The sequence below is a fragment of the Dromiciops gliroides genome, chromosome 3, assembly GCF_019393635.1.
Source record: "Dromiciops gliroides isolate mDroGli1 chromosome 3, mDroGli1.pri, whole genome shotgun sequence".
NCBI classification, from domain to species: domain Eukaryota; kingdom Metazoa; phylum Chordata; class Mammalia; order Microbiotheria; family Microbiotheriidae; genus Dromiciops; species Dromiciops gliroides.
Window position 1 is genome coordinate 594,262,876 of NC_057863.1, and position 15,548 is coordinate 594,278,423.

General features: G+C 46.8%; 1 protein-coding gene across 7 annotated transcripts in view; it reads left to right on the plus strand.

Annotated features, from left to right (window-relative positions):
* The first annotated feature begins 610 nt into the window (after window positions 1–610).
* The window catches only part of LOC122751919 (CYFIP-related Rac1 interactor A-like), a 31,440-nt gene continuing 16,502 nt past the window's right edge, over window positions 611–15,548 (plus strand). The window contains exons 1-4 of one of the 7 annotated variants that reach the window (XM_043999162.1): window positions 611–804; window positions 8,817–8,879; window positions 9,220–9,307; window positions 15,224–15,304. In XM_043999162.1, the coding sequence (XP_043855097.1) occupies window positions 15,235–15,304 (70 nt within the window). In that variant the 5' untranslated portion in view covers window positions 611–804; window positions 8,817–8,879; window positions 9,220–9,307; window positions 15,224–15,234. Of the gene's footprint in view, window positions 836–1,309; window positions 1,427–8,816; window positions 8,880–9,219; window positions 9,308–15,223; window positions 15,305–15,548 lie in introns of those variants that run through there. The other 6 variants (XM_043999164.1, XM_043999163.1, XM_043999160.1 and 3 more) reach the window with 6 other exon arrangements.

Here is a 15,548-nt window from a genome sequence, read left to right on the forward strand (position 1 = left end):
AGAATTGTTGTGAGGATTAAATGAGATAATTTTTGTAAAGAAAAGCACTATATTAGCTTTCTCTGTTCTTATTAACTGATAAGCATTCTTCTTTTCCCCTTCCAATGCATGGGTCTTCCTAGTCTGACCAGGAATAATCCTTATCCCCCTCTGCTTGTGAAGTAGGTAGTACAAATCTCCTCTTGATTTTACAGATGGGGAAATTGAGGCTCAGAGAGGGTCAAGGTCACCCAGCCTGTGAGTGTCAGAGCCAGAACCAGAACCCACAGAGTCCCGACTCCAAGCCCAGAGTTCCTTTCATTACGCCCCATTCATGAGTTAGTTGTTGCAAACTGGCGAGTGGGTCAGCCGCACCCCGTAGTCTGAGCGGTGGTCCCAAGCCCTAGGCCCTCTCGGCACAGCAAGAGTTAAGCAGCCGGCGTCGCGGCTGGTTGTTTTGGGGAATGGGGGGTGGGGAGCCGTGGTCTATGGGGGGCTTTGTGAGGCATCTTCCAGGGAGGGCAGCAGCTGCTCGCAGAGGCTGCCTCTAGTAGAGGGAGAGGGAGTGTCAGAGGGAGAAAAGGAGGGGGGAGCCCTTTCCTTTCGTGCGGTGGGTGCGGGGTGCGGGGCGGGCGCTTGCTTAGCCCGCGCGCGCACACACACACTCGCACACTCACACACTCACACACACATACGCGAGCTCAGCAGCACTGCCATTCCCAGACACTCCTCGCAGGATCTGCAGAGGGGCAGGAAGAGAGCCGGTAGAAGCCTCTGCCTTCCCCGCCCGGGTCCTGGAAGGTGCCCACCCCCCGGCACAACGCGGTGAGGAGCTCACCTTTCGCTGGGGAGGTGGGTAAGGAAGCGGGGCAGGAGCCAGGGATGGGGAGAGGGTCCCAAGCACCAGAGGGTCTGTCGGTGCCCAGTGCTTGGGGCTTGGTGAGAAATGGGGCCGTTGGGAGCCTGGAGCTGCGGAAAATTGCTTCTCTGTTCTGGAAAGAGAGACATGCTGCTGCATCTCCGGGACTGTCACATTCGAGTTTTTCCATTCATGATCTATAACAGTCTGCCTCTTCACCCATCCATCCTCCCATCCATCCATCCGTCCATCCACCCATCCCTCCATCCCTCCATCCCTACCTCCATCCGTGCACCCATCTCTCCATCCATCCATCCATCCATCCATCCATCCATCCATCCATCCATCCATCCATCCATCCATCCATCCATCTATCTCTTCATCCGTGCATGCATCCATCTATCCACCCACCCATCCACCTATCCACCCACCCACTGGTCCCTCTGCTATATTTAGCTCCCTGAAACAACTCTTGCCACTTACTTGGAAGGGCTTGGCTCAGATTCACTGGGAACAGTAACCAGCCATGCTTTCTGCCCCAAGCCAAAAGAAGCTTGGATCTACTGCAGGTCCTGAAGGTGACTGAAGGTGCATGAGGAGCTACTGAGTGTCCAGAGGCAGGCGGGATGGAGGGGTGGAAGGATGGAAGGGTGGAGGGATAAAGGATGGAAGGATGGATGAAAGGTAAAGGGATGAGGGTGGAGGATAGAGGAGTGTAGGGATGGAGGAATGAGGGATGGGGGATGAAGGGGAGGAATAGAGAGGGATGGAGGGATAGAGAAGTATGGGGATGAGGGATGGAGGGAAAGAGGATGGATGAATGAAAGGATAAGGAATGGAGGAATGAAGGGTGGAGGGCTGGAAAGTAGAGGGGTGATGGATGGAGGGGGAAGGTTAGGGTACAAGGGATGCAGTGATGGAGGGATGAGGATTGGAGGGTGGAATATGAAGGGATAAGAGGCAGCTACAGGGAGGGTCCTGCCCCAGAGGCAAAAGGAGGGGTCCTAAATTCCGTCCCCCAAGGCAGTCAACCTCAGGGCTTCTTGGGTCTTACCTCTGATGGTGGTGTTAGTTTTTCTCTTTCTCTCTGCCATATAAGGCTGTGCCTCACCCCAATGCCTGGTTTGGGCTGCCATCTCAGCTCCTTGCTTTAGAAGAAGTCTGCTTACTTGCTTACCTACCTACCCAGCTGGCTTTGCTCTCAGGCAAGGTCTTTCCTGGGAGTAGGAGAGGGCCAGAGATGTGTCGAGTGACCCAGGGGTGGGAGGTGCCCAATTCAATGGGAGCCAACCTGTCCCCACTCGACACCCCTAGGTGGAGTCAACTGAAGATTGTCTTTGCAGATTGCTGGTACCCACGGTGTGGTGTCTGATCCTGCACCCCCAGGGGATGCTCAGGAAAAAAATAATTAATTTCGTTTGGACTTTAAGATTTATTAAGTACTTCCCCCCACCACCACCAAAAAAAAGTCTTGAAGGAGGAGGAGGTGGGGAATAGTATTTTTTTTTTTGTGGGGTAATGAAGGTTAAGTGACTTGCCCAGGGTCACACAGCTAGTTAAGTGTCAAGTGTCTGAGGTCGTTTTTGAACTCAGGTCCTCCTGAATCCAGGGCCAGTGCTTTATCCACTGTACTACCTAACTGCCCCAGGGGAATAGTATAAAAAACCATTACCCCATTTTACAGATAAGTAAACTGAGGCTTAGAAAAGTTAAATGTCTCCTGCAAGTTCACCCAGCTTGGGAGTATCAGAGACGAGGTGTGAACCCCAGTCTTTTGAAAGAGCAACAAAATGTACTAGAAAGAAGCTTTGGAAATCATTAGACCTTACTGAGTCGGTATCACAATTATGCTACTTACTACCTGTATGACCTTGGGCAAATCATTTAACCTTTTAGGGCCTCATTTTACTCAAATGCAAAATGGGGGAGGGGAATTAAGGACCCTCTCAGCCTGAAAGTCTATGATCCTAAAATCTAGATTTCAATCCCAGCTGTGCTTCTTGCTTATCTGTGTGACCTTGAGCCAATCCCATGACCTCTCCGGGTCTCAGTGTTCTCCTCTGTAAAATGGGGGTAGGATGGGCTAGCTGATGTCTAAGATCTCCTACAATTCTAAGTGCTGTGAGCTTATGACCCCAAGTCCGAGATTCTGACCACTGAGTGCTGTCTTACCAGAAGAGGCTTTCTAAAATCTTCAGGTGCTTTAGAAAGGAATGAATTGTTCTCATCGTCATTAAGTGGCTGACAGAGAAGCTGTCTTTCAGCTAGTCTCCTCTAAGAGGTTGCCTGCCTGTCTGGGTCTCCACAGGTGACAGGGAGGAATCAGAGACCATCACTGCTGCCTTTTGTCCATGAGCCAGTGAGGGAGGCAAAGCACCAGGGTGGGGCTGAGGCTGACAAGATGAGGGACTGACAGGACATCCACCCAGCCCGGGCTTGTTCTAGATCAGCCCTGAGGCTGTGCTCTGAGATTTGTTTCTTCTTGGTGCCAAATGCCTCTTGGGCTCCCCATGCCCCAAGCCAGTTGGAGATTCATCTTAGCCCAGACCCCCAGGGTCTTCCTCCTTCAGTGAACCTATCCTCCAACAACCCCATCTTCCCCTGGTTTGACCTAAGAGTAACTCATATGCTTATTGGTAAAAAATGAGAGAGATGGGGGGTGGCTAGATGGCGCAGTGGTAAAGCACCGGCCCCGGATTCAGGAGTACCTGAGTTCAAATCCGGCCTCAGACACTTGACACTTACTAGCTGTGTGACCCTGGGCAAGTCACTTAACCCCAATTGCCTCACCAAAAAAAAAAAAGAGAGAGAGAGAGATGAACCAGATAAACTAGGGTCTATTATCATTATCCAAGGCTGTCCTCTCCACACTGTTCCCCTTTCCTAATAAACAGAAGGTACCTCTGAGCCCCAAGGACTCAGCAGAAAGACCCTTCTCTACCCCAACAATGAGCCATTGGGCTAGAGTAGAAAGAGCACAAGGTTGGAAGACAAGTAACCAGGATTCAGATCCTGTGGGATCGGGGCAGCTAGGTGGTGCAGTGGATAAAGCACCAGCCCTGGATTCAGGAAGACCTGAGTTCAAATCCTGCTTCAGACACTTGACAATAGCTATGTGACCCTGGGCAAGTCACTTAACCCTCATTGCCCCACAAAAAAACCCACAAAAACAAAAACAAATCCTGTGATATCTTAAACAAGTTCCTTCCCCTCCCTTGCAGGACCTCAATATCCTCATCTATTTAAAAAAAAAAGGGGGGGGAGAGGTAAGTATTAGACTGAATAATCTTTGAGCTACCTTAATATCATCTCTCTTCCCACCAGCCCAATACGAGAGGTTTGTTTCTAATTACCCAGTATTAGAAACCCTGTCTCCTTTTACATATATCCATAGTGGATCCCTTCTCCAAACTGATAACTTCCCTCTATAACAGTCAAATGTCTCTAGCCTCTGACAAACTTATTAGCTGTGTGACCTTGGGCAAGTCACTTAACTCTGTCTCAGTGCTCTCAACTGTAAAATGGGAATGATAATAGCACCTATCTTGTAGAGTTGTTGTAAAGATCAAATAAGGTAATATCTGTAAAGCACTTAGCAGTGTCTGGCACATAGTAGTAACTATATAAATGCTTATTCCCTCCCCACTCCTTTCCTTCCTCTAACTCACTTTGTTGATGATTGAATGAATGAATGAAAGAATGAATGAAATAGGGGTGAGGTGGGGTGTTGTAGGATGGTATACACACAGATAAGTAGGATAGGAGGCAGAATGTGATAGCGTTCTAGGCAAATTTGGGGGAGATTGCAATAGGATTCTAGGATATACAATTAAAAGCATTCTTTGTGGATATTTGGAATGGAAGCAATGGTCACTAAGGGTCTTCATCAGAGAAAGGTCATCCCAGCATAGCTGCACCTCCTTGGGTAGAGTGTATGTGTATTTCAATGTCATTTGACAAAATCTCTCACAATGATGTTTTTGTGGACAACATGGAAAAGGTGGGAAACAGATGATAGTTCAATTAGGTGAACTGGAAACTGGGTGAATGTCCAGACCAAAAAAAAAATAGTAATGAATGGATAACAACTCACATTCATATCTTGCGTTAAGGTTTATAAAGTCCTTTCATAATCCAGAGGGATGTTTCTAATGGATTGCTCCAGTAATGTGTCCTCTGCCCTGTGTTAATCAACATTTTTATCAGTGGCTTGGATAAAGGCCTTATCAAATTTTCAGAGAATGTTAAGCTGGGAAGGGTAGCTAACTCATTGGAAGATGACAGAGTCAGGTCCAGAAACACTCATTAGGCAAGATCAGAGAGCCAAATCTAAGAAGAAATGTATTAATGACAAAAATAAAATCCTACATGTGGGTTTAAAAAATTGACCATCAAAGTATAGGCTGAAAGAGATGTGGCTAGACAATTTCTTTTCTTTCTTTCTTTCTTTTTTTTTTTTTTTGCAAGGCAATGAGGGTTAAGTGATTTGCCCAAGGTCACACAGCTAGTAAGTGTCTAGTGTCTGAGGCCGGATTTGAACTCAGGTCCTCCTGAATCCAGGGCCAGTGCTTTATCCACTGCGTCATCTAGCTGCCCCTAGACAACAATTCCAAAGAGAAAGACCTGAGGGTCCTAGTGTCCTGTATGGTCAACAGTGCAACACAGCAGGTAAAATTAGTAATTAAATGCAGTGGGCTGCATTAATAGAGATATGGGGGCAGCTAGGTGGCACAGTGGATAGAGCACTGGCCCTGGAGTCAGGAGTACCTGGGTTCAAATCCGGCCTCAGACACTTAACACTTACTAGCTGTGTGACCCTGGGCAAGTCACTTAACCCCAATTGCCTCACTAAAAAAAAAAAATAGAGATATAGGATCCCAGATTAGAGAAATGACAAACCCTTTACTCTCTGCCCTAGTCACACCCCTCTGTGGAGTATTTATTGTTTTCCCTTTCTTTACCTTTAATTAAACTTACATTATCACCCACAAAGTTGTTGTGAGAAAAGTGCTTTGTAAGCCTCAATGCACTAAGGAATTATTATTTTATCATTATTAGAACGTCAGCTTCAAAAAAGAGAGAATCTGCTCTTAACAACTCAGTCCTCACTATGTCAGGGACCAATGTAAGGTCTGGCATGCAATAGGGAATCAGTAAATGTTCACTGTATGAATACACAGTCATATGTCCTCTCCCCATGGTCAGTCATTCAATAAGCATTTATTAAGCACCTCCTATTTGCTTGGCACTGAGCTAAGTACTAGGGATATGAAGAAAGGCAAAAGACAATCTCCACCTTCTAAGAGGTCACAAACTAACAGGGAAGGTAACATGCAAAGAACTATGTACGACCAAGATATGCTGGGGGCAAATTGGAGAGAATCCATAGAGGGGAGGCACTAATATTAAGGGAGGTCAGAAAAGGCCTCTTGTGGGATTTTATTTGGGGTCAATGGGATAGAAAGACTACTGGATCTGAAATCCAAGGACCTGAGTTCGAATTTTGACTCTTCTTAATAGCTACATGGTTTGCTCTAGATCCTTAAAATCCCTTCCAACTCTAAGTATCTAAGTATGATCCATCCTGGTTACCCTCCTCAAAAGAACATATTTCGGGGCAGCTAGATGGCCCAGTGGATAGAGCACCGGCCCTGGAGTCAGGAGTACCTGAGTTCAAATCCGGCCTCAGACACTTAACACTAGCTGTGTGACCCTGGGCAAGTCACTTAACCCCAATTGCCTCACTAAAAAAAAAAAAAAAAGAACATATTTCAGTTGGTCAATATCCCTCCAAAATGAGGCCACCCATATCGAGGGGCAAGGTGATGAACTGAGATAGGGGGCTGGCTGAGGGAACAGAGAGGAAGGGATGGAGACGAGCAATTCCATGGAGATGGAATCAGACTCAGGGTAGGGATTCTTAAGCATTTCGGGGTCCTAGATCCCTTGGGCAGTCTGGTGACGCCTATGGGCCCCTTCTCAGAGTCACATTTTTAAATCCTTGAAGGAAATGCTAAATTTCAGCTGGAGGCTTGTGAAAATAGAGATGTAATTTTTTTCCTATTCATTGTCACCTTGAAATCCATCCATGAACCAGTTGGGTGTCTGTGTATCCCAAATTATAAATATAGAGGCTACTTAGATGTTGGGAGGGGGGTCAGCAAGTTGAGGGGAAAAGGCAGAATTGATTGGGAATCTGCCTGTGACCCCTTAGCCTCATCCCCCAAATCAGGGCAGCACCTTTCATCCCCCTATTTCTACTCCCCAACAAGGTTGGCCTGCTACAACCTGAGTCTGGTATGGGAGATGGAGAATTGTGAAAGCTTGATTGGGGTGACAATTTGGGGGGGGGTCAATAAAAAACCTTTCTGTTCTTCAAGGTTCAGATGTCCTCCCCCTCTTCTGTGAATTTTTCCCTGATTCCACCCCCCCTCCCCCTACCCCCCACCGCCCAGGTCTGCTATCTCCTACAGCACAGGGCACCTTCTCAACTCCTTTGGCACATACCATGAAGGGATGGTTTTGGAAGAGGAAACATCATGAGATGTGCAGAAGGTTCAGGGTGTATGTGGAAGATGACGGGGAGGCCAATCATTGGCCTAGGGGTTTCCTTTACCTCTAGTTGGAGGCAGGGAAAGAGAATCATTCACTAGATCCATTTTACAGAGGAGGAAAACTGAGGCCCTAGATGTGTCCCAGTTTAGGACACCTGAAAAGCTTTTTCTAGCGTAAAAAAAAAGTCATTGTGATCCTTCACTGATGCCTTATTATGGTGTGGAGGTGATCCTGGGTTCTCTGGTTCTGCTGGGGGAAGCCAGGTCTTGTTAAGTCCCACCAAGCTGGAAAGACTTTTAGTCTTGGGCCTATCTAGCCCCCTCCCCACCCCCACCCCCCAGGACCTACCTGACCAATTTCTGAGAGATCCGTAAACCAAAGGCTGCTCACTGTGGGATCTGGGCAGCTAGATGATACCGTGGAGAGAGCACTGGTCCTGGAGTCAAGAGGAATTGAGTCCAAATCCAGTCTCACACAACTACTAGCTGTGTGACCTTGGGCAAGTCACTCAACCTTTGTCTTAGCTTCCTCTTCTATAAAATGGAAGCAACTACCCCTCAAGGATTGTGTAAGGATCAACTGAGATTACCTTAAAACAACAACAACAACAACAACAACAACACACACACACACATACACACACACATATATCTTAGCTATAATAATAATTATTATTAATTCTTTTTGCTTCCTTCCACTGTTACTCATGAAGCCCCTCTACCAAGGCAGGTATACATAGAGAATGCAGATTCCAGTAAGATCCTGGACCATTGGAAGCAGCCAAGTAGGGGGACTGGACAGAAAGGGGGACACTGGAAATCAACATGGAGGGGATCCAAGAACTTCAGAGCTGGAAGGGTCCTTAGGAATCATTTAATCCCCAACTTCCCCTTTTTTCTTTTTAAATTTTACTGATGCCTTTTGGTTTTATATCAGTCATATCTTCTAGTTATATCAGTCTCCTTTTCCTTAAAAAAAAAGGTTAAACAAAACCAATGAACATATCTGACGCTGTATGTGACACGTCACACCCATAGATACCCACTTCTCCTTTAAAAAAAAGGCAAGGAAATTGAGTCCTGGGGAGAAGGAAGTGACTTGGCCAAGGTCACAGAGTGACGCAGTGGCAGAGTTGGCACTAGAATTGGAATCTCAGAATTGGAAGGGACCCCAGAGGGTGTCTAGTGCAGCCCATCCCTGAGCAGGGATCCCCTTCCCAACATCCCTGACAAGTGTTCACCCAGCCTTTGCCATTTGAGCTTCTCAGGACACCTAGCATTGCCGGCTGGCATCTAAACTGACCCTGGGGGATGGATGGGAGATGTCCCACCCCCCTTCCCAGCAGGCTTTCAGCTCCCATGGGGCATAATGGAGCTGAGGATCAGATACCCTGGATCTTAATCTTGACTCCATTACTTCCTAGCTGTACAACCCTGGAGACAAGTGCTTGGTAAAGGCAGAAGAGCTATAGAAACTATATATGTGTGTATGTAAATATCCATTTATAGGTGTGCATATATATATGTGTGTATGTGTAGGTATATACGCATGCATATGTGCAGATAGAAATACATGATGTCCCAAAAGTCTTCATGCAGTTTTCAGTTTTAAGAGCTTAAGCTATTCAGTGGCTTTTAAACTGCATTCACACTTTTGGAATCCCCTGTGTGTGTATATAAATATAAGCATGAAATTACAAAAATAAGTGGTCAGTCTGTGTGTATACCACATGTGTGTATATGTGGACACATCCATGTATATTATGCATGTGTGTCTGTGCACAGGATGGCCTGTGGTGATGCCCTGCCCCTCTGCTCTTTCCCCAGCCCCCTGCCGACTGAGGAAGTGGTGGATGCTGGGCATCCAGCTGGGTCCCCTGTCGCTGTGGTCTCTGGTGAAGTGTCTTCCACTGAGGTAAGACCTGGCTAAGGAGCAGACAGCAGGGATGGAGGTGGGCTATGGGGAAGGAGAGGTCAAGGCAGGCTAGGCCTCTCCAGGAAGGGAAGTAGGAATAAGGATATAAGAAAAGAGCAAATAATTTTATGTCTTAATTTAATTCAACAAACGCTGAGGACCTGATGTGCCAGGAAGAGGAAACTAAGTAGGATGAATGGGCCAGGAGGGGTGATTGGTCAAGAGGGGCAGAGACTGGCCAGGGAGAGGGCCAGACTAGGAGGGGAGGGACTGCCCAGGAGGGACAGAGATTGGTCAGGAGCAGGCAATGGCCAGGAAGGAAGGGGACAGTCAAGAAAAAGAGAGATCAGCCTGGGATGTGGGGGAAGGGATAGACGGGGCCAGGGGCTGGCCAGGAGAAATAAGAGAGGGAACTGGCCAGGATGAGGGACCAAGACCAGCCAGGAGAAGGGCAGGGACTGGGGGGGAGATATAGAGATCAGCCTGCAGGAGGACCATCTTGAAGAAAGGTTGGCCAGGGGGGACAGAGAAAAGCCAGGAGATCCTGGCTAAGAGAGAAGGCTGTCTAAGAGAAGAGACTAGCCAGGGAAAGGCACAGAGATAAACTAGGAGGAGGTACTAGCCAGGAGGGGTGGCTCATAAGAGGGCACTGGTCAGGAGGAATAGGAAGGAGCCAAGAGCAGATTCTGGGGAGGAAGGAAGGAGAACAGCCAAGTAGCGCAACCAGCCAGAAAGGGAGACTGGAAATCAACAAGGAAGGAATATTAAGAATGACCAGCTGGGAAGAATTGTCTAGGTGCAGCTAGTGGCTCAATGGATAGAGCACTGACCCTGGAATCAGGAAGATCTGAATTCAAATCTGACCTCAGACACTTGACATTTACTAGCTCTGTGATCCTGGGCAAGTCACTTAACCCTAATTGCCTGGCAAAAAAAAAAAGAAAGAGGGGGCAGCTAGGTGGCACAGTGGATAGAGCACCAGCCCCGGAGTCAGGAGGACCTGAGTTCAAATCTGGCCTCAGACACTTGACACTCACCAGCTGTGTGACCCTGGGCAAGTCACTTAACCCCAATTGCCTCACAAAAAACAAAACAAACAAAAAAAAATTCAAAAAAATAAGAAAGAAAAAGAAAAATAGTACTACAAAGGAAATCAAATCTACTGAAATACAGTGATACAAATACTTTTTTTAGTAATAAACATTTTTATTTATAGTTTTGAGTTCCAATTTTTATCCCTCCTTCCCTTCCTTCCCTCCCTGCTCCCTGAGACAGTAAGCAATCAGATATGGGCTATACATATACGATTATGTAAAACATTACCATATTAGTCATTTTGTACAAGAAAACTTGAATAAAAGAAAAAAATGAAAGAAAGCGAAAAATAGCATGCTTCAGTCTGTTCTATCAATATCAGTTCCGTCTTTGGAGGTGGATAGTATGTTTCATCAATAGTCCTTTGAGATTGTCTTGGATCATTGTATTGTTGAGAATAGTCAAGTCATTCACAGTTCTTCATCAAACAGTATTGCTGTCTCTGTGCACAGTGTTCTCTTGGTTCTGCTCACTTCACTGTACATCAGTTCACACAAGTCTTTCCAAGCCTTTCTGAAATTGTCCTGCTTGTCATTTCTTATAGCACAATAATATTCCATCACCATCATATACCACAGCTTGTTTAGCCATTCCCCAATTGCAAATATCTGTGTTCAAAGTACACAAACCTCAGATCAAAGACCCTTGTTCTAAGTCCTTTATTCATTCACTAGTTTAGTTTTCATAACAGGGGACAGCTAGGTGGCGCAGCGGATAGAGCACAGGCCCTGGATTCAGGAGGACCTGAGTTCAAATCGGGCCTCAGACACTTGACACTAGCTGTGTGACCCTGGGCAAGTCACTTAACTCTCATTGCCCCACCAAAAAAAAAGAAAAAGAAAGAAAGAAATGCTTAGTTTTCATAACAGCCCAGTAATCAAGGCCAGATTATTCTCTCCATTTTGTAGCTGAGGAAATTGAGTCCCAATGAGAGCATGTGACTTGCTAAAGTTCACACAAATAGTAAATAGAAGAACTGGTCCTCATACTATCTCCAGGCTCTGAGAAAGAAAAATCAAGATCCGGGATTGGCATCACCCAATATCAGAGCAGGCAGGCATCCAGTCCCTTCATTTTCTAGAGGAGACATTTCTGAAGCCCAGAGCGGAAGGTCCTCATCCACAGTCACACAGTGAGTGAATGGCAAGTCTAGGATTCAAAATCAAATAGAAAGAGTACCCCAAAATTTAAATGAAAAATTAAATTAGGGCAGAGAACCAAACCTCTGTCTGAATGTTAGGAATTTTCCTAATTGGAGGTTCAGAGTTATTGTGATCATATTAATAACTTTTGGTCTGATAGAAGCTTCATGGAATAGAGAAAGGGAACATGTCCGACCTGAAGATCATCATTTGCCCCTTGGCTAAAAAGCAAGCTAATTGTCAAAATCAGGTTTGGCTGGGCAGCTAGGTGGCGCAGCAGATAAAGCACCGGCCCTGGATTTAGGAGGACCTGAGTTCAAATCCGACCTCAGACACTTGATACTTACTAGCTGTGTGACCCTGGGCAAGTCACTTAACTCTCATTGCCCTATCCCGTCCCCCCCCAAAAAAATCAATTTTGGCTGCTTAAATCTTCAAGGAGAGCAAGGAAGGAAAGGGTAGTCCCAGGAGAAAAGAATCTGAATTAAAATCTGTATTAAGAAACTTATTGTCATTTAATCACTGTGTGCCTCAGTTTCCTCAATTGTAAAATGGGCATAATAATAGCACCTGCCTCCCTGAGTTGTTGTGAGGATAGAATGAGATAATATTGGGCAGCTAGGCGGTGCAGTGGATAGAGTACCAGCCCTGGAGTCAGGAGGACCTTAGTTCAAATCGGGCCTCGGGACACTTAACACTGGCTATGTGACCCTGGGCAAGTCACTTAACCCCAATTGCCTCACCAAAAAAAAAAAAAAGAATGAGATAATATCTGTAAAACCCTTACCACAGTGCCTGACACATAGTTGTATAATAAATGTTTGTTTGTTTGTTTTTAAACCATACTCTAAAACATCCTCCAGACAGGAAATAGGAAAGGTCTGTGGGAAGCGGTCAGCTCTCCTTGCCCCCAATTCCACAATCCACAGTGACCCCAGTGATGCAGGAGTCTGTTGCTTCCTGGAAAGGTGGCTCACCAGCATGAGTGGAGACAGAAGGAAGCCAGACCAGGATTTAGAATATTTCACCTATCTTCTCTAAATGGGCTCATGCAGGTGTGGCTAGTTAAGAGGTGGACACATTTCTGTTTCCAGGTCTTCTGGTCATTTCATGTTACCAACAGCTCCTGATGATACCATGGGCAGGTGTGTAGGCAGGTACACACACACACACACACACACACACACACACACTACCTTACAACTTCCCTATCCATTGTTTCACACCTGAGAGGGAGTCGTAGTAACCTAGGTGTTATTATGAGAGGTAGTGATTATCATGAATCCTAATCAACTCTCACTTGTGGTGATTCACCAACTCCCAGTGGTAATAATTGACCATTGACAAAACTCTTTTTCCCACAACAACCTCATGATGGAGAGAGTGCAAAGATTATTATCTCCCTTAACAAATGAGGAAACTGAGGAAGCAGAACGGGTATCCAAGTCTCCAACACTCCTAGCCCAATGCTCCTACCATCACTAACCTGTGCTGCCTCTGTGATGCTAGGAAAATCAAGAATAAGGTAGAGTAGACACTTCTTGAGGGCAGGGATGGTTTTAAAAATTTTTCAGATCAATTTAAATCAACAAGTATTTATTGTTGTAATTATTGCTGTCATTCAATCGTGTCTGATTCTTCTTTACCCCATCTGGGGTTTTATTGGCAAGGATACTGGAGTAGTTTGCCATTTCCTTTTCCACCTCATTTTACAAATGGGGAAACTGAGGCAAACGGGATTAAGTGACTTGCCCAAAATATATATAAAGAACCTATAAAGGAATTTGGGGTAGAGGTGGGGATGAGGATGGAGTGGGATCAAGAAAAGATCTTGTGGCCTGAGTTGAGGCTGGGTTTCGCATGGAACTGGGGGTTCCAAGAGAAGGGAAGTGAGGAGCCAGGGCGTTCCAGTCATGGGAGTCAGCCTATGCAAAGGCGTGGGAAATGGAACATTGTATGTTGGGAACAGCAAATTGGCCAGGTGGACTGTGATGATGGAGAGTGAGTGAGGAAGAGCAATGGAAAATAAGTCTAGAAAGATATGTTGGGGCCAGATTGTGAAGAGCTTTAAATACCAAACTGGGCCCTTGTATTCTCTCCTAGAATCAATAGGGAGCCACAGAAGCTGGCTTTATCAGGGGGATGACATGGCCAAGAGTTTGTCTTTGTGTCCTCTGTACCTAGAATGGTACCTTGCACATAATAGGTGTTAAATAAATGTAGAATTTAATATAATTGGAGGTATACATTGAGATTAGGATCACAGAACATCAGAGCTAAAAGGGACCTTAGGGGCCTTCTGGTCCAGCTCCCCTCATTTTACAGATGGGAAAAGACTTGGTCAAGGTAACGTGATAAATGTGTCAAGGGTAGAGCTGGCCCTAGAACCCAAGTCTCCTGCTTTCTTCTTCCAGGGCTCTTTTCCTTGAACCACAGGCTATCCTTAGGTCAGCTAGTTGGCGCAGTGGATAAAGCACCAGCCCTGGATTCAGGAGAACCTGAGTTCAAATCCAGCCTCAGACACTTGACACTTACTAGCTGTGTGACCCTGAGCAAGTCACTTAATCCCCATTGCCCCACAAAAAAAATATGCAAAACCATGTTTTCTAGCAGTCATGTGACTCAAGAGGACCCAGGAGCAAGGACAAAGAGAGGAGTCCACCTCTTTCAACACCCTTCCTCTGCCTCTTCCAGGCCTGTCCTAGAGAGGATCAGAGATTCAGAGATGGAAGGAAACACCTAGGGCCCACTCTTCTCTTCTTCCTGAGGCCCACAAGGGCTGGGAAGAGGGATGCTTTCTCCCTGAATCTCCTTGGCCCCAGGTGTCTGAGAGTCGGCAGGAGCTGGAACAGCCCAGGGGGCTCTGAGGGAAGAGGGGCCGGTCAGGAGGCCTCCCTCCATCAGAGTTGCCAGAGTCGGAGGAGGAGGAAGTAGGGAGGGAGGCAGCAGGAGCTGGGGGTGGGGAGGGAGAGACAGTCACACAGGAAATGCCCAGCGACTCCCTGGGCTACTCAGCTTCCCTTCTGAGCTGGGCTTGGTCAGTGGGGCAGACACAAGTGGTGGCAGGAGCCACCTCTCCCTCTCCCCAGCACAGGTCCCAGCCGAAGTCAGGGCAGGCTGGTTCTTGGTGGGGGGGACACAGAAGAAGTCCTGGGGGGCGACCCCCAGAGTGCCTGGGCAGACAGGAACAGGGAAACTTATCCAGGAGGCCAAAACAGGTAAGTCAGAGACTTAGAGGATTTACCAATGGAAGGGACTTCATGGGTGTTCTGGTCCAACCCTCCCATTTTATAATAGGAAAACCGAGGGCCAAGGCCATTTCAGGGACCTGCCTCAAGTCATCAGCTAGTTTGTAGCAAAGCAGAGATTTCAATGTCAGAGGTGGACAGACCTTAGCGATGACCCTGTATACCTCATCTTACACATGAGGAAACTGAGGCTGAGAAGAGTTCGTTCATTCCCTAAGGTTAGTCAATGCATTAGGGCTAAATTAAAACTCGCCTCCTGTCCAGGGCTCTGTCCAGCTTACTTACCATTCCCTCTCCTTAAGAGTCATGTATTTGGTCCTGCCACAATGGAGGGAGTGTGGCTGGGGCATCACTGGGTGGGGCAAGGGAGGAAGTACAGGGTGGCATTTACTATGCCTGCTGTCCCACGCTGTTCTCTTTCTATCCCCCAGGTGTGCTGGCCATGGGCAACCTCATAAAGGTATTGGGCAAAGATTTCGAAAACTGTCCCCATTTTTTCCTGGATTTTGAAAGTAAGTTTGGGAGGCCCTCAGTGGCTAGAGGGAAGAGGAGGTGCTCTCCAAGCCAAGGGGGGGATTGTAGCTGGATGGCACTCCCTGAGGCCCTGGGAGGCCGCCTTCCTTTGCTAGGGTCAGGTTGGGCCCGGGCGGCCCCTATTTTCCAGGACTCCACGGGGTTGTTGGGAGACTTAAACAAGGTCTGATATGGAAGGCAGTCTACAACCTTCAAAGTACTCTGAAAGTGCTAGCCATGAGT